The following is a 19,721-nucleotide window of genomic DNA, read 5'->3' on the forward strand; positions in this document are numbered from 1 at the left end:
ATGAGAAATCAACACAAACATGTTTCAATTAAGGCATTAGTAAGGCTGCCATTACAGAGGAGAAAGCAAATAAAGCTACAAAAGGAATATTCTGGTTAAGGATTCTCCAGGAGTAAAGGGAAACACTCTTATCAGGTAGAAACTATACTTTACTTCCTAAAATGAGTGAGATGATTGGAAGTATACTATCAATAAGGTGAAATTTGGACTCCAAGAACCATTCTATATGTGAATTTGAACAGCACCTAGACTAATGCTATTAGCTGTCCCTCCTATCAGGTGCTTTTCCTCCTCCCAGGAAATCTGAATCTAAAATTAACTATCCTTCTTCACTTCCACTGTTTTTCTTGGGGAGGAGGAGGAACAAAAATACAATATGTAGTTTGTTAGAAGCAATTCAGTAAGTATTCTAGGAATTTTAAGGTGCACATTAAGACCCATCTCCTCCATTAAGTTTTCTCTAAGCCCACACAAATCCAATCATTCTGCTTCTTACCCTCAATACAGCATTGTTACTGAAAAATTTCATGCTGTTGCAAATACCATTATTTTTGTCCTTTTATTTTCACAGACACTCAAGAGTGTAAACTAGCTTGGAGCAAATTTCATAAGATCTGCAAAGCATCTAACATAGTGTCAAGGACAATGTTAGACAATAAATAACAATTGAATTAACTACTCCGTCCAATGGCTTCTATTCATGATTTAATTAGAGCACGGTGGAGAGTGTTAACAGCATGTTAATGAAACCTCTCCTTACCCCCACCTGCCGAAGTTAACTGACGATGGTTTACGATGTTCCAGATTCTCCTTACTTCCCTCATGTGGTTGTGATTCCATTTTAGAGATTTATCAATTATGTGGATATATCAACAAATTAAGGGTTCATTAAAAAATAAAAACAGCCCTGGCTGCTGTGGCTCGGTTGTGCGTCCTCTCGCAAACCAAACGGTCGCCGGTTCAATTCTGTTACAGGGCACAGGCCCGATTCACGGTGGGGGAAGGCAACCAATCATTCTCTCACGTCTACGTTTCCCTCCCTCTTTTCCTCCCTCCTTTCCCCTCTCTCTAAAATCAAAAATAAAAGAATGAAAAATAATATTTAGTGAATAACGTTGGCAAAATGTCTCGATCCATGTTTCTACTTAGTTTTTCTTCAAAGCTATCAAATCCCGAAACAAAACAAAGGTGTGGGTGTAAGACTGCATCTGCAACTGTGATCAGGCACATCAAGGGCGAAAAGGAAACCTCAAGGGAAATTTCTGCCCTCGCCCCAGCGCCCCGCCCGGCATTAAAATCCCCAAATGCATATTATTGCCTCACAATACAACTTGACAGCATCAGAACATGACAAAGACAAGTACTAAGGGCCAAATCTTTCACATTAGGGGTGGCATTTTCCTATTAAAAATTCCCGAGAAACCCAATATAATCGATAATTGGTGAGAGAAATGAGGTCCCCGCTGTATAGGGAGGCGGGGTGGGGGCGATACAGGTGGGCACCCAGCTGTTTACGTCACAACCTGCTTTAGCAGCCGCGCGCCGTTGCTATGGAGCCTGCCCTCCTCCCATTCCTCCGCGAGCGCTTGTCGCCTCCTCGGGTTCGGTGACCTGCCCAGCAGTCCGCGGCAGCGCAATGCCACCAGAGAGCTCCACAGAGCCACTGGAGGGGGTGGGGGGATTCCGGTGCGGCCTGAGCATCGGGCCCGGCTCCGTTTCGGGCCGATGAGCACCGCGCAGGTTGCCCGCCACTCCCCTCCCGGCCTCGGCAACGAAGCAAGGGAGCAGCGGCGCGACGAGCCCGAGGCCGGCGCTGGGCCACCTCTTTCACCACGTGTCGGGAGAGGGCTCCATCAGCCACGCCACTGCGGAGCTTCCAAGTGAGTGTCGGCGAGAGAGGACGGGAGGGGCGGGGAGCGGCGGGAAAGAGTGGGTGGTAGCAAGGAGACACGGCCTGCAGGATAGACACTCGGGGGAGGCGGGGGCGAGGAAAAGAAGCCCGAAAGCGTGGGGAACGGAGGCCGGCTGCGAAGTAGAGGCTAGGGGTGGAGCCGAGGCCGCGCGCCGGAGTACGAGTACCAGAGTGGCCGCGGACGCCCCTCCCAAGCGAGGGGTGCGGCTTCTTATTCCTCCAGCTCCAGTTAGAAGTGAAAGCGAAACCAATCGCCGGTTTTTTTCTTTCAGCCTCCCGCCAGGCACCGCTTCCGGGTTCCGCCGGGGCTGGAGCTGCAGCCTTAGGCCTCGCCCGCGGCCGTAGTGTCTCCGCGTTAGGCCCCGCCCTGTCCTCGCCCCGCCCCCGCCCCGCCCCCTTCCTGGCGCGAGCCACCTCTTCACACGTCCCCTCCCCCTCTGGGTTCACGCAGGGAGTCGGGCTTGGGCCGCCTCTGCCACCTCGGCCGCTGCCGCCTCCTGGATTCACCACCCTCGCCATGGCCGAGGATCTCTCCGCGGCCACTTCTTACACCGAGGATGATTTCTACTGTCCCGTTTGTCAGGAGGTGCTCAAAACGCCGGTGCGGACCGCTGCCTGTCAGCACGTGTGAGTAGACGCCCCCTCTTCTGCGCGGTGCCGGGTGGTCGTTTAGGCCTAGCGTCCGGCCCTGGACCCTCGGCGGCGCCCTGACAGGAGCGGAGCTCGCCCTGGCCTACCCGAGCGCCGCTCTGCGCCGAGGGCCCGTTCCCGATCCGTGAGAGCCTGGTTCGCCCGCCCTCCGGGCCCGGCCCCTCCGCCGGCTCTCCGGCTCTGCCTGGTTTTTGCTCCCCCGGGGCAGTGCCCGGCCCCGTCGCGGTGGCGTCCTCTGGCCCCGGAGGCCCCGCTCCTCTCCTCCCCGCCGGGGAGGAATGGCAGGGAACGTGGAGCCTTTTTGTTTCCTAGCAACCCGAGTGAAGGCTGGGTGTCGGGTGTCAGAGCCCTCCGAGGGGGTGCGGGCGCGGGCTGCCCGGCTTTAAAGTTACACCTCCTCTCCTCTTAGCATCTTCGTCCGTCCTGTCCAAGTCTAAGAGCTCTTACCTTACCTACCAGCCCTGCTTCCCACACCTCCTTTGATAGTGCTTCGTTTCGTTTAAATTTAGTACATCTTCGAATTATCTAGAGGGGGTTTTCTCTCATATGTTCGAAGTGACAGGATTTCCGGGTATTGAAATGATAGTTTCCCTTTGTTTTACCCTTTTGCTTATTTCTTGGTTATTACAAGGGTGGAGATGAGAAGGGAAGACTGCTGTTAGAGGGAATGAACCGAAAATAAGGCAGTAACCCTACGAGTGAGGGAGAAGACAGAGGGATTAGGTGAGGTGCCATGGTGTTTGATTTGGCCTATTTTTATAGGAAGGGCTTCGAGAATTTCATAGACTGCTGGAATGTCAGTAAGGAGCCCTTCCTGAAAAGGCACTTCTGACAAACCTGGCTGCTGATCAGAGCCCCTGGGCAACTTTTTAAGTAAACATATCAATTCCCAGGCGCCATTCCATACTTAGAAAATAATTTCTGGCAGGTGAGGTCTGGAAATCTTTATTGCAAAAGCATACACTCAGGCTTAAAACTTCTGTGTGCTTGAAAGTATCTGAGAAGAATCCCAACAAGTTTCTAAATACATCCCCCCTTATTTTTTTGGAGAGGGAGGTTCTATAGTTTTGTAAAGAATGGATTGAATTTTGGGTTAATCAGAAATTTTATTTCAATTGTTTCTTGATACCCACTGTTCTCACTGTGATTTTCAATCTTAACTCTGCTGCCTACCTTATTTCTATTCTGTGGTGATGAGAGCCAAGAGTAAGTGGCTTTTCATGATAGAAGTTATGCCATTTATGTTTTTGTTGTTTAAGGGAGATAAACGACAGTGTGAAATTACTTTATTATTTGGAGCAACAAATGCTGATTGTTAGAAAAACATTTTGAATGTCTAGGGTACAATGTATGTTTTTTAGCATTTAATCTGTCAGTATTCATGATCATAAATTGTTGCCTTTCCTGTGCTTATGCTAGCAGTGGGTGGAAAGAAGGAATGAAGGGCAAAGTGAGAGGAAGCAAATTTTTCTTGACAGAATCATTTCGTTACCCTCTGGGTCATTGGCCCTATAGAACTCTTTGTAATCTCTAGTTCCCCTCAAAATTCCAAGTAGTTTGCTCAAGTCTATTTCCCTTATGGATCATTTAAAAATCAGACTGAAATTTGGCTTGACCTTAAGGTTATGGAAGAGAGAGTGGAGATGATTGTTAGGGACCTTTCTCAGATCAACTCATTGGGCTTGGTCGTGATCAGACTAGATATGGAAATGAAATGAAACAGAGCAGATTTTGTTAAGAGGAATGAACACTACTCTTAACACCCTCCTCCACCTCCTGTCTTTTGCCCCCTCCCTCAAATCTCCAACATACACAGTTGCTCTGGGTTCTAGCTGAACAAGGAAGTAAAAGAAAGCAGGGGGGGATGAAGTTTTATTTGGAAGGGATGGGACTAGTGGAACAGGGCCTCACTGACTGGAAGAGTGTGGTGGGAAAATAGAATTCTGTTTTAAATAATCTAAGTTTACAATGTCATTTTCTCTTTTCACAAAGGACAAACCTGTGCCTTTAGACAAATTTATATTTAGCTACAAAGTCAGTTTTTGGTTGATGGGTAGTGAGAGATGAGGTGATAATGCTTTGGGTCACTGTGGCAGTATGGGTCTGTTAGAAAATAAACTTGCTTTTTAAAAAAAAATAATTGTATTTATTTTTAGAGTGAGGTAAAGGAGAGAAAGAGCAAGAGAAACATCCATGTGTAAGAATAACATTGATGGGTTTCCTCATGTGCCCTGACCTAGAATCAGACCGACAACCCTTTGGTTTGTAGGCAGACTCCCAACCCACTGAGCCACACCAATCACGGCAGAAAAATAAAGTTTTCATTACCACTTCAATGACAGCAAAGCATTTGCCCACTACTATTCTAGTCTTGCTCCACTACTAAAGGAGCAAGTTCATTTTTGTTAGAATACCTCCACCAAAATATAAATTCTCATTTAATCTCCATTCATTCTTTCAAACAGCAGTTGTTGAATGTTTTCTGTAGGTCATGTACATGGAATAACAAAGTGCGTTATCGCTAGAGACTATTAATAGTCTAATGGAGAACACCTATAGATGAATGTGATTAATACGAAAGAGATTTAGGTATAACATTTTCTGTGAGCATTGAGAGTAGGTATCTAAATCAGTCTTTAACTATAGGGGAGATTTCCTTGATGAAGTAATACTTTAGGTCAGAATTGGTATTCAGAGTTTGTTGGGGTAATACCCGGATTAGGTTCATAGCATATGCAGAAGCAAGCAGGGATTACAGAGAATGACTATATCTGGTCTGCAAAGTTTGGCTGAAGCCAAAGGATGAGTGTGGTGGAGATAGAGCTTAAAGATATTGGCAGGAATTTACTGTGTAAACCAAAACTTTTTCTTGAAAGCCATAGACACCAATTCAATAATTTTTGGCAGAGGAGTAGCTTGGTCACATTTCAGTTTTAGACAGTTCACTTCAGTAGTGGGGTCCAGCTTGTTAGTGGTAAGGCTAGTGAAGAGGTCATCCATCGCTGTGTCAGGGAGAGAATGATTGGAACCTGAACCAAGGAAATGATACTGGAACTGGAGAGAAGAGATTTCTGACATTTTAAGGATACTGTGTGAGATTTGATATGCTCATTGGTTAGGTTTGTGTATGTAGGTCCGGAATACATGGATCTAAAACTGAGTATGGACATAGACATATGAAGAGGTATATAAATTGAAAGGTAGCAGAGAGCCTAGACAGAACAAAGTGCTGGTGAATATATTTTAAAATGTGGAGTGAAGAAAAGTGCAGCCTGAGAAGGAATGGGCAGGATAGGAAGGAAACCCAGGATGGAATGTGACAGTGGAAACAGAAAAATTGTAAGGAAACCAGTTGTTAGCAGTATCAGATGTACTATTTTGAAAAGCATGTAAAGTCGAAGTAAGAATATTAAAGTTGATCAGGTACTCAAAGTCAGTTTTCAGAAGAACGTACAGACTGGCACAGTAGGAACGTATTTATCTCCTTTGGTGTTGTCCTTTGTAATCTTTCTTTCCTTTTGTGAATGGTCAAGGAAATAAATAACTCTTGTGCATTGTTAGAAGTAAGTTCCATTACAATGAAAATCACAGATAATGACAAAGCGATGCCTTGCCAGATTCTTAAATATGGAAATCTAATCTATTTGCTTTTAGGCATCTCTGTAAGGAAGCACCTTTTAAAATAAGCTAATGTAGCCCTCTCTGGTGTGGCTAAATGGATTGAGTGCTGGCTTGCAAGCCAAGGGGTCACTGGTTTGATTCCCAGTCAGGGCACATGCCTGGGTTGCGCGCCAGATCCCCAGTTGGGGGTGCGTGAGAGGCAACCACACTTTGATGTTTCTCCCCCTCCCTTTTCTCTCTCCCTTTCCTTCTCTCTAAAAATAAATAAATAAAATCTTAAAATAAAATAAGCTAATGTAAATCAGCTTCCACTTCCCATTAAGCACAGATTTATATGATTCTCTATTAACTTCCTTGGATTATCCAGTCCCTGAATTTTCAGTTTATAGTTCTTGTAATTTTAATAACTTTATTGGTTTCTTGTTATTTGAACATATACACTTTTAAAAATTCTTCTCTACAGATTTGTTATAATTCTGAAAGCCAGGTTTATATGTGTTCTTGCCAGTTTAATACATGGTTGCTCTAGACCATCTTTTTCCTTAAGGTTTTTAAGACTGACATAATTTTAAAAAGCTATGCTATTTAATTATGTAACAGAAAATTGACTTAAAGTCCTGAAGACCAACTTACAAAGTCTGACTTTTTTTTAAAAAGTTATTTTGGGGAATGATTTTGATTATAAGACCAGGAGGATAGCCCTGGCTGGTGTGACTCAGTGGATTGAGTGCTGGTTCAATTCCCAGTCCAGGGCACATGCTTGGGTTGTGGGCCAGGTCCCCAGTGGGAGGTGCAGGAGAGGCAACCACACATTGATGTTTCTTTCCCTCTCTTTTTCCCTCCCTTCCCCTCTCTCTAAAAATAAATAAATACCATCTTTTAAAAAAAGACTAGGAGGATAAAAGGTGACAGATTTTTCTAAAATCAGGAGCATGATGGATGGGAAAGTTGTTTTACTCTCTCAGTGTCTGTTGATCAGCCTTTTTTTAGGATAGGAGAATGGGTAAGGACAGAAATTCATCTAGTATCTCCTAGTTGAAAGTTGAAAGAAACTTAAAGATAACATTTTTAAGTTGTTTCAGAGTAATGTACTATGCTAAAGACACAGGATCTTTTGATATGTGAAAAAAATAGTTTTAGTAATCTTGATTTGTACCTTTTCTCCTCCTTGTTCTATACTTTGTTTTCAAAGAAGCTCTGTTTAGCAGATTCAAATAGTCCAGCCAAAGGGAGATGAGGAATAAGCAATTTTATAGACTCGTGTTTGGTTATACAGAGGAAGGAACAAGTCCAGTTGGAGATAGAAGACCTGAATAACTTTACTTTGTACCTCTTGTCACAGCTTGTAATCAACATTTTTGGAATCAGTTGATTTGACCACTGTCATTCTCACCCGTTAGACTATAACTTCTATAAAGGCAGTATGCCAGGCCTACTTTCACTTACCTGAATGGGTATGCATTCAATATTGAGTAAAGGAATGAATGGGTTTGTGTTGAGAGCACAGATTATAGCTGTATCACTTTGTTGTCTTTTAACTCCTTTCACCCTGTTTTCATAAAATGGGTAAAAATGTGTTACCTATTTCACAGGGTTGCTGCAAGGAACAAGTGACATAATGTTTGTGCATATGTGTCGACATATAACAGTTTTCAAAATACATAATATAAAATTATGTCAGTTTAATAACTACAACATTTCACACAAAAAGGTAGATTTAAAAATTTTTTGACATAAAACATTTGCATTTGTTTATTGATCATAAGTCTTCAGATCAGCTGTGGTTTGACTGATGCAGGCTGGCTCATCTGGGCTTGGCTCCAGGTTATAGGTTGCTTTCAGGCCTGCTCCACATGTCTGTAATTCTTTTGCAGTCAGAAGTGCAAGAAGCAAGACCAAGTGGGCAGGCTTATTTCCAGCCTCTGCTCATACTCATTGATTGAAACAAGTCATGTGGCCATGCCCAGCAGCAATGGTGAGGGGAAGTATGTTAGTTGCTCTTATGATGGGAGGGGTGGGGAGTGAATCCTTGCTGAACAAAATTCAAATTAGCACACTAAGTGACTTCACGCAGCCTTTTCCTAATTTATACCTCAGTAAATGTTATTATATGGTGTCTGGCAGTTTCAGTATAGTTGTCCCCCTTTATCAGTGGGGGATAAATTCCAAGACTCCCAGTGGATTCTTACAGTTGTAGATAGTATTGAAACCTATACTATACTATATATATTCAATATTCAGTATTGAATATATATATATATATATAATGTTTTTTCTTACACATATATATGATAAAGTTTAATATCTAAATTAGGCACTGTAAGAGATTAACAATAATAATTAATATACTGTAATAAAAGTATGGGAATGACTTTGGGGCCATTAGTAAAATAAGGGCTACTTCAACACAACCACTGCTATACTGGTCATGACGATGATTTGGTCATGAAGATGGTTACTAAGTGATTAATGGGCAAGGAGCATATACACAAAAGCTAGTTTATTACTGTAAATAGAAAGGCATCTATTTCAAGTTCTTTTGGTCCAGGTAGTTAATACCAAAGGATATGTGGTGAATGGAGAATATTGTAATTCATAATTATAAAGGCATAAAGGGAATAATGTGACTATATCCTACAATCACTGTTATATATCTTTCCAGTGATATGTGTATAAACAAGGTTGCAAATATTATTTTCTTGTTTTTCACATAAAGAATAGTATACGGTATACATTCCTTGTACCTTGTTATTTTCATGTTACTATCGCAGTGATCATTCTGTGTTAGTACATAGAGGACCTTCTTTCTCTTTTGGTTTTTTGAGTTTTCATTCATTCAACCAACATTGCCTATGCATTATGTACCTTGCAGGACATTTGGTCCTGTCCAAAGCATCCATGGAGATGTCCATTCCAGCCCATCTACCTAACCCCATGTGCCACTACCTACTAGGCTATAGAAGTAGGCAGGGTTACTGTTGGCAATACAGACACAACACAACAATTATTTGACGAAGAAAACATGATAGTATTTTTGTGTATTAATCTTGTAAGTCAAAACTAGAAATAAACATGGGCTGTTTGAACCCATGGACTTTTTTGGCAGCACCAAATATCGAGGACCATTTGGCATGGGCCAAATGTGCTCATGGACATTTTTGATACTACATTTCAAGGATCTTTTGGTGTGAGTTAAATGTCTCTGTGGATGTTTTAGGACCAAATATCCACTAATCATTATATACTAGTACTAATGTAGATAAAAATTCCTGACCTCATAGAATGTAATTTAGTATTCTACTAGTATTCCATTGTTTGATGTATCATTATTTATCCATTCTCAATATTGATGAGCATTTAGGTTGTTCCTAATTATTTGCTGTTATGAATATACCTCAGTGATTAAACTTATATAAATACCATTTCACACGTAAGAGTTTTCCCTGTAAGATAAATTTTCACAGGTTGAAATGCTGGGTCAATAGGTAAAATAAAGGAATTTGTCAGCTGTATCATAGAGGGATGATTACAGCTTTAGCAAAGTGTTTGGTATGTGGGAGGTGCTCATGGTTTTGATTTGAGGACTATGGATTATATCTTTGGGTTAAGGGATTTAATAGTTTTTGGATTGGATTAAGGTAAATTGGCATTCATTGTTTTAACAAATTTAATGAATGCTATTAGTTGCCCAACTCGGTGCTGGGCATACAATGTTGAAGAGTTAGATATGATCCCTGCTGTCTCAGAGCTTGTATTGTTGAGATGTATTTTCTTTTTAATTTTTTTTTTATTTTTAAAGATTTTATTTATTTATTTTAGTGAGGGGAAGGGAGGGAGAAAGGGAGGGAGAGAAGCATTAATGTGTGGTTGCCTCTCACGAGCCCCTTGTCAGGGATCTGGCCTGCAACCCAGGCATGTGCCCTGATGGGAATCAGACCTTTGGGTTTTGCAGGCCGGTGCTTAATCCACTGAGCCACACCAGCCAGGGCTGAGACGTATTTTCATTCACATAAATACTCAGATAAACATGTAGTTACAAACTTAGGTTCCGAAAACATATAAGAAGGGGATCAGATCTTGGGTGGGTTGGGGGTGGGTGGGTAGGTAGTCAAAGACTGTTTCTCGGTGAAGAGGTACTGTTGCTGAGATTTAAGTGGTATGTAGGTATTCATTTATAGAGGGCTGTGGTTTTTTTTTTTTTTTAAAGAATTTGTTTATTGATTTTTTAGAGAGGAAGTGGTGGGGCAGAGAAAGAGAAACATTGATTTGTTGCTCTACCTATTTATGCCTTCAATGGTTGATTCTTGTATGTACCCTGGCGGGGGATTGAACCTGCAACCTTCGCATATTGGGACGATGGTCTAACCAACTGAGGTACCTGGCTAGGGCTTAGAGGGCTGTGTTTGTGTACAGAATATTCTGGGGTAGAGGGAACATTCTGGGCAAAGACTCCGAGGGAACATTCAGGACCTTATATTTTAGTGAAGGAGCATCTTTTAGCCTTTAGCCTCTTAATTTTAAAAAAAGTTATTTATAAGCCTTAGTTTCTTCATCTTTATTTTACAGATGAGAAAACTAAGTGTCTTTTAAAACACTTATTTTTAAGAATTCAAGGTAATGAATATAAGTTTTCTGAAATGGTGTCTAGCACGTATTAAGTACTCAATAAATATTTACTGCTCTTTTTTATAAATGTCATGTTGCTTTCCACAAAATTGGGCTAACTTACAAAATACCAGTAGTACTGTAAAAGTATATCTGGCCCTGGCTGGTGTAGCTCAGTAAATTGAGTGTGGGCTGAGAACCAGAGGGTTGCTGGTTTTATTCCCTGTCAGGGCACGTGCTTGGGTTGCAGGCCAGGTTCCCAGTGGGGCCTACGTGAGAGGCAACCACACCTGCATGTTTCTCTTTCTCTCTTTCTCCCTCCATTCCCTTCTCTGAACATAAATAAATAAAATATATATATTTTTAAAAGTGTATCTGTATTCCATCATCTTCGCCAACTTTTTTTAAAAATAATTTTTTGCTAGTTTAATAGAGCTCCTGATGGCAGTTAGAAGTTACTTTAAAATATATTTCTGGTTTCTAGCAAGGCTATGAGCATTTTTCCATGTTAAATTTTTATATACTAATTTATAACTTTTTTTAAAAATCTTTTTTCTTTTTTATTCAAAGTGTGGGTTCCGCTCATGCACCCCCTACTGGGGACCTGGCCCACAACCCAGCCATGTGCCCTCACCGGGAATTGAACCAGTGACCCTGTGGTTCACAGGTTGGCGCTCAATCCCCTGAGCCAGTTTCCCCCGATGGTAACATTGTATAATAATAATCAGGATATCTACATTGGTAAAGATATAGAACATTCCATTACCACAAAGATCCCTCATTTAGCCCTTTTATAACCATACCCACTTTCCTCTTGATCCTACCCCACTCCTCCTTAACCGTTGGCAAGCATTAAATTCCCTAGTTCTGTAATTTTTTCATTTTAAGAATCTTAGAACCACTAGGATAGTACAGAGGGATTTCTGAATACAAGAACAACGGATAGAAATCATTAGCTTTTTATACCAACAATATTAATAGAGGAAAAACCCTATTTATAATAGCAATAAAAACTAACATATATGTATTTAGAATATTTAGTGTTTACTAGAATAAATATAATAAAAATTACGAGGCTTTTATAGGGAAAATTTAAAAACTTCATTGAAAAGTATAAGAAATCTGAATAAGTAGTAAGATATGACACATGTATGGAAAGATTCAGTTAAATTAAGATGCCAGTTCTTCCTCAGATAACCTTTAAAATGCTAATGCAATTACGATAAAATCTCTGCATGATTCTTTTGGTAGACCTTGAAAAACTGATTAAAAAATTTCAGTAATGAGTTAATAGCCACGAATAACTAAGAATATTTAGAAAAAGTAGAACATAGAACCAACCCTACCAGGTATCATGACATTATTATGAAGCTATGGTTATTAACATGGTATAATATTGATTCAGCAGTAGATAAATGATAAGTAGAACATGTTAGAGGTTGCATTTCTGTTAGAAGTTTGGCTCATCATTTTTAAGTTTTTAATCCACCTGGAAATTTTTTTTTTATGTATAGTATACAGTAGATATTCCATATGAAAAGCCATGAACCAAATACAGTTTTACTGAACAAGCCATTTTTCCCCCATTGATTTGTGCTGTCATATTTATTAAAGATAAAACTATTTCTAGTGCATGCAGGGGAATATCTCTGAATTTGAGAGGGAGAAGGCTTAAGACTACAAAAGTACAAGCTGTAATTTTAGGGAAAAGTGATGAATTTAGATTACATTAAAAACTGAAATTTTCCATAGCAAATGATCACAAACAAGGTTAAAGACAAGTGAAGACTGAACAATGAAAACACTCTGTTGTTTTGCAACAATTTGGTGTATATGTGATTTCCACCCTGCTCTTTGATTTTTTGGGCTATTAGCAAATGGCAGCTGAAGCAAAGAATCCTAACACTCAGCTGAATAACAAACCACAGAATCATATACTATTATACAAAACACCAACCTACATTTTTTGTTCATTTTGACCATGAGTTTTCTATTGGAGAAGCTGTTGAAAATTTACTAGCTTCATCCCTGGCTGGTGTGGTTCAGCAGACTGAGTTTTGGCCTGCGAACCAAAAGGTCACTGGTTTGATTCCAGATCAGGACACATGCCTGGGTTGCAGGCCAGGCATGAGAGAGGCAACTGATGAATGTTTGTCTTCCTCTCTTTCCCCCTCCCTTCCCTTCTTTCTAAAAATAAGTGAAATTTATAAAAAGAAAAAAAAATTACTAACTTCAGCCATTCCTTATAACCCTCTGACCCCTTTCTAAAATTTTAGGGTCATGTGTTTATTAGGAACTTAAATGTCTTTTTAAATGTGTTAATATTTTTATTAGCATTGTTTGGGTTATTGTAAGTGTTCTGGTGATAGGGTTGCACAAGTAGTCTACCCCAACTATTTTTTTCCCTACAAGCCCTGTGAGATTTAGTGTACAGTTTTGCAGAATGCCAAGATTTTCTGTATTGCATATATTGCATTGTATCAGAAATGCCAAACATATGAAGCAATGATGAAATTCTAGGTTGTAAATCATTTTCCCTCAGAACTTTGACACATCATTCTAATTGTTTTGTCACCTCTTTGTTATTGCTGATGATTTTGATGTTAATCTGATTTTTCTTAGTAAGTTATCTATTTCTTTTTACTCCTCCTCTGGAAAATATTACAAGTAGAAAAAAATCATTAATTTGGACTTCTGGCCAAGGTGGAACCCTAGGTATGTATGCTTTGCTTCCTCGCACAACCAAAGAAGGACAACAACCAATTTAAAAACAAAAAACAACAGGAACTGCCAGAAAATTGAACTGTATGGAACTCTGATAACCAAGGAGTTAAAGAAACATTCATCCAGACTGGTAGGAGGGACAGAGATGGGCAGCCAGGAAGGAGAAGATACATGGCAAGGCAGAAGTTGGTGGACCAGGTGGTCCCACATTCGCGTGTGGATAAACTGGGAAGAACAACTGGGTAGTGAGACAGACCGCTAAACCTAGGGTTCCAGTACAGGGAAATGAAGCCTTAAAACCTCTGGCTGTAAAAATCTGTGGGGGTTGTGGCTATAGGAGAAACTCCCAGTCTCAGAGAAGAGTCCGTTGGAGGGACCCACAGGGTCCTAGAATGTAAACACACCCACTCACCCAGGAATCAGCACCAGAAGGACCCAGTTCGCTTGTGGGTAGTGGGAGAAGTGACCGAAAGAGAGGCAAGTGACCTAAAGCAGGATGAGAGCTGATCAAGCGGAGTTGTTCCCTCTCTGACCCTGCCTGCACATACAGCACCATAGTGCAGCCTCGTGGGTTGTCCTGCCCTGGCAGATACCTAAGGCTCCAGCCCTTACAAAGTAACAGGCATGCCAAGACAAAGAAATATGGCCCAAATGAAAGAATAGGTCAAAACTCCAGAAAAAGAGCTGAGCAACGAGGAAATAGCCAACCTATCAGATACAGAGTTCAAAACACTGGTAATCAGGATGCTCACAGAAATGATTGAGTAAGGTTGCAAAATAAAGGAAGAAGTGAAGTCTGTGCAAAGGAAAATGAAAAATACACAGGGAACCAAGAGTGAAGGGAAGGAAACTGGGACTCAAATCAGTGATTTGGAACAGAAGGAAGAAATAAACATTCAACCAGAAGAGAATGAAGAAACAAGCATTCAGAAAACTGAAGAGAGGCTTAAAAACCTTTGTGACAACTTTAAATGTTTCAATATCCAAATCATAGGGGTGCCAGAAGGAGAAGAGGAAGAACAAGAAATTGAAAACTTACTTGAAAATATAATGAAGTACTTCCCCAATCTGGCAAAGGAAATAGACTTGCAAGTCCAGGAAGTTCAGAGAGTCCCAAAGAAGCTGGACCCAAGGAGGAACACACCAAGGCACATCATAATTACATTACCCAAGATTAAAGATAAGACAATCTTAAAAGCAGCAAGAGAAAAGGAGACAGTTACCTACAAAGAAGTGCCCATAAGACTATCAGCTGATTTCTCAAAAGAAATCTTACAAGCAAGAAGGGGCTGGAAAGAAGAATTTGAAGTCAGGAAAGGCAAGGCCCTATATCCAAGATTACTCTATCCAGTAAAGCTATCATTTTGAATGGAAGAGCAGATAAAGTGCTTCCCCGCTAAGGTAAAAAGGGAGTTCATCATCACCAGGCCCTTACTATATGAAATGTTAAAGGGACTTATCTAAGAAAAAGAAGATCAAAACTACGAACAGTAAAATGACAACAAACTCACATTTACAACAACTGAACCTAAAAAACAAACTAAGGAAACAACTAGAACAGGAACAGAATCACAGAAATGGAGATCACATGGAGGGTTATCAGTGGGGAGGGGGAGGCATGGAAATGGGGGGACAAGGGAACAAGAAGCGTAATTGGTAAGTACAAAATAGACTGAGAGAGGCTAGCAGTAAAGGAAATGGAAAAGCCAAATAACTTACATGTACAACCCATGGACTTGAACTAAAAAGGGGGAATGCTGGAGGGGTGGTAGAGAGCTGAGGTTGATAAAGGGGAGAAAATAATGGAACAACTGTAATAGCATAATCAATAAAATTTACTTAAAAATCATTATTTAAAAATTTTCAGTGATTTATATGGGTGTGGTTCTTTTAAAAATCATTATACTGGTCATTCAGTTTTCTCTACCTGCGGCTATATTTTTGCTCTGGATTCTAGAAATTTTTTAATTTTATTAAGCCTGATTAGATAATCTTTTCAAAATTTTATTTTTAGTTACAGTTTATATTCAATATTATTTTACATTAGTTACAGGATAATCTTAGTTTAACTATTTATACCAATTTTAACATAATTACCCTTGTTTTTAAATCCTAATTAAATTTTTTCATTTACATATAATATACATAATAGAAAAGTGCTCCATCATAAATGTCCAGCTTAATGAGTTTTTCCCAAACCAAGCACACCTGTCTATTCAACACTCCAGAAACTCCTGTCATTCCCTTCTCCAAGCAGTGTATCTCACCTTTTTCAGGACTTATGTACATATGAATAGCCTAACTAATTTTTAGCGTGAATACATATCCATAAGTGCTTGTTTGTTTTTAATCATAGCAATTAAAAGACTACTTTTTTCTTTAGTTAACATGTCATACACGTTTGGTTTAGTTTCTGTAGAAAATGTTTCCTGACTGCGATGAGAGAAAGTGGAATACATTGTCCCCTCTGTCGTGGAACTGTGACTAGAAGAGAAAGAGCATGTCCTGAACGGGCCTTAGACCTTGAAAATGTCATGAGGAAGTTGTCTGGTAGCTGCAGATGCTGTGCAAAACAGGTACAGTAAGTGTGACAGAGCTCTTGAAAGTCAAGTTTTACTCTGAAATTCCTGTCTGAATATTCTTTGTGGGTGCCGTTTTGAAGAGAAAGAAGTATTTAGATTGATAATTGGGCTGAAAATGCCAAAAAGAAAAAGAAAGAAGAAAAAAATCTATGGCTATAGGTTAGACACAGTCTCTGAATTTACCATAATTTTTCCCATATTCTTTTTTTCTCAAAGTAATTACTCATTTGTTATCTACTAAACATAGATAATATGAACTAAATGAAAATGAGCAAACTGGTATTCTCATTTAAACCCCATTCTGATACAAATTCAACCATTAAATAGTTTTTCTGATGGTAGTATCATCATTGCAATTTTGCATGTAGAAATAACCAAATGGATTCTTGTAGTCAAGGAATCATTGCTGCCCACTTGTTTATTTACGTGTTTCATCTAAGAAATCATAAAATTTCAGCAGAAGACTTTACTTAAGTTTTAAGGAGCAAGTGGGAAAATTAGCTATTGACAAATAACTGGCATTAATTCTCCAATCTGGATTTTATTGTTCTCTCATTTGGAGAAGAAGTGCAGTGGTGAAGTGTGGTTAGGCTTTGGGTATATCCATGTGTTTGTGGATTTATTGCAGCCACTTTTTCAAATAGCTAATACAGTCAGTGAGTAAACCCAGTTGCTATTTCATGCATTCACACAAGTCAGATCTGTGTTTCCATCTCTTTGAGGGAGGTCTTAACTGACAGGGCAGTGAAGTGAAGCTGGAAAATATACTTGGGAGATTTTTGGCTCTATTCTTCAGTGAGAAACAGAAAAATGTTCCAAGTGTTAACCAAGGAATGTAGTTTTTTAAAGTGCTTTCTAATTCTGCCAAGTTGCATTAGTTAAAGAGTAAAGAAATACCCAATACCATGAGGCATCTTTGTAGTACTTTCATTTTTTGTATATAATTAGTATTGTTTCAAGTATAAAATTATTTGTTAATATTTTTTGTAGTGACTTTACAGACAGATGGACTCTTTCCACTTTCAATTCATTAAATGGACAGGAACATATTAAGAATTAAATTACGTATTTAAAAAAAATCTCATTTCAATGGAATATTTAGTTATCAATTTTTATCTTTTTTCCCCTTTTTTGACAGCATGTCAAATCTTGGGAATTTTATATAAAAATAAAAGTCACATTACAGTGTCTGTCTCTAGGGAGCATGCCTGCTCCTTTCCCCACCCTGTTCCCCTTAGCCACGTTTTCCTCGCCTCTCTCTCCTAAGCTCCAAGGATCCTTTTTTTGCCTCTGTAACTTGTTCCCTAAGCCCATTTCTTATACAATTCACTTATTCTACCTCTGTGACTTTCTAAATAAACTTTATAGTTTGAATCTTGACTCTGAATTCTTTCTTAGCCAGAATTCAAGTCCTGAGGTTGCTGAGCAAAGGTCTGGTCTCACTGCATTGGCCTAACACCTAGTACTGTTCTCACTGTCGACAAATGGACTGTTCAGTGCCTTCTTTACTCACTGTGTGTCTGTTTCTGGCTGCTGGGGGGCTGACCTTGTCAGCACCTCACCCCTGAAGATGCGGATAGATCTTTCTGTGTATAGTGATTTAAAACAGCACCATCCAGTGTGTTCTCTCTGCCTTTTTTATTCCTCTAGCTATATAAATAAAATTGTTTTTTTTAAAAAGTCACATTACATTTTAATCAATAATTTACAGATTAAATTCTATCGCATGAGACATCATTACAAGTCTTGTAAGAAGTATCAAGATGAATATGGTGTTTCTGCTATCATTCCAAACTTTCAGATCTCTCAAGATTCAGTAGGGAGCAGGTAAGCAATATTTATTCTTAAAAAGAGAATTTTTATAGTTAAAATGAAAATTGTTTTGAGAAATATATGATAAGGTGTGTTTTGTTTTATGTGTTTGTGTTTTTAAAGTAAAATGATAGGAGAACTATATCATTTGGGTATTCAGAAGTTTGATAAATGTAAGATTACATGTGGGAGATTAACTTTAAACTTGTTTTTTAAAAATCATTTTAGGAGCACTGGCTGGTGTGGCTCAGCAGATTGAGTGCTGGCCTGTGAACCGAAAGGTTGCCCTTTTGACTCCCAGTCAGGGCACATGCCTGGATTGTGGGCTAGGTCCCCAGTAAGGGGAATGTGAGAGGCAACTGATTGATGTACCTTCTTATACATTGATGCTTCTCTCCCTCTCTTCCTCCCTCTCTCTCTCAAAATAAATAAAATCTTTAAAGTCATTTTAGGAAAGTCTACACTTTTTTGAATAAAAAATAGACTTAAGAGTTGAAGGCTGTTTTCTTTTGCAAGTGAGATTATTTAAAAACTAGAAAAAAAATCCCTTTCAGTAATGTATTTACAAACTGAAATCTTTTTACTACCTAAGAAATAGAGTTGTTTGAGATTTTTACTCTGATAATAAGATGTCATGTAAAAGTGAGGCCTGGTACTATTAAATTCTTAGTTCTAGGTTAGTCTCATTTTTTTTTTTTTTTGAAAAGTAGATTTTGGCTTAAGTTATATCTTAGTGTCTTAGATTTCTGTATATTAGACATTTTATGAAATGTATTTCATATAGAAGAGAGGCCAAAATGCATATGTGGTTTTAAAAATAGTGATAAATACCTAATTATCCACTAATCCAGGTCAAGAAATAGAACACTTTTTAGGACCTTAGAATCTCCTTTTGAGCCCATGATCATCTGAACCCATATGCCCAGAGGTAACCACTGTCCTCTTTTTTGGGTCATTCCCTTTTTTTAATAGTATTAACACCCCTGCATGTATCCTAACAAGAAGTGTTTAACTTTTAAAAACTGAATAGCAAGCACACACAACAATTGTGTAAAAAAAAAAAAAAAAGGCAGTATAGGTGGTAGTATAGAAAGGCCCATGAGACAGTATGTTAAGCAGAGACTCTTGTGATTTTATTTTGGTAGCAATTCATTTCACGTGTTGCTAATTTTTGGTGATGTAATCACTCATACTTTGGTAGGCTTTTTATGAACAGTTAAAACTGTTCTGGTAAAAGTCTTTAGTAATTTCCTGATTGCCTATTCTGCAGAATGCTTTCATGTTCTCATTTTACTTAATGTCATTGGATGACAACTTTTTAAAATTCCCTTTGGTTCCTTTATCTCTTACTGCTTTATTATTGTACTTCTATTGAAATTACTCAACAATTTGTTAAATAACTCAATAGATTATTCTTAGGGGCAGGCATGGTATTTGTCTTGGTGAACATTGTATCTCCAGCTCTTAGCAAAGTTCTTAATACATATGATTTGTGCAATCACTGAGTGTGAAGTGACCAAATTTTCTTTTTAGGAGACGTGCCTTCTTCCTTAACTCCTCAGATCTAATTGGTCATAGATACTATGGATTTCTTTTTTATTTTATTTTATTTTATTTTTTTAATTTCTATTTATTTTTATTGGTGTTCAGTTACAGTTGTTCCCAGTTTCCCCCACCACTCTCCACTACTCCTCCCACCCAAAACTCCTCCCACACTCAATCCCACCCCCCCCTCCCCGTTGGCTTTGTCCATGGGTCCTTTATGCATGTTCCTTGATGACCCTTCCCCTATTTTCCCCCTTAATCCCCCTCCC

At 39.3% G+C, this 19,721-nt stretch overlaps 1 protein-coding gene across 4 annotated transcripts in view; it reads left to right on the forward strand.

The window, feature by feature from the left end:
• Window positions 1-1,759: 1,759 nt before the first annotated feature.
• RNF138 (ring finger protein 138) overlaps window positions 1,760-19,721 on the forward strand; it is a 34,262-nt gene continuing 16,300 nt past the window's right edge. For 3 of the 4 annotated variants that reach the window (XM_024580514.3, XM_045187853.2, XM_053912935.2), the window contains exons 1-4: window positions 1,760-1,880; window positions 2,364-2,539; window positions 15,924-16,089; window positions 17,807-17,922. In XM_024580514.3, coding sequence (XP_024436282.2) covers window positions 2,430-2,539; window positions 15,924-16,089; window positions 17,807-17,922 — 392 coding nt within the window. In that variant the 5' untranslated portion in view covers window positions 1,760-1,880; window positions 2,364-2,429. The remainder of the gene's footprint in view (window positions 1,881-2,363; window positions 2,540-15,923; window positions 16,090-17,806; window positions 17,923-19,721) is intronic. The other variant, XM_053912936.1, reaches the window with a different exon arrangement.

Source organism: Desmodus rotundus, chromosome 10, assembly GCF_022682495.2.
Source record: "Desmodus rotundus isolate HL8 chromosome 10, HLdesRot8A.1, whole genome shotgun sequence".
NCBI lineage: Eukaryota > Metazoa > Chordata > Mammalia > Chiroptera > Phyllostomidae > Desmodus > Desmodus rotundus.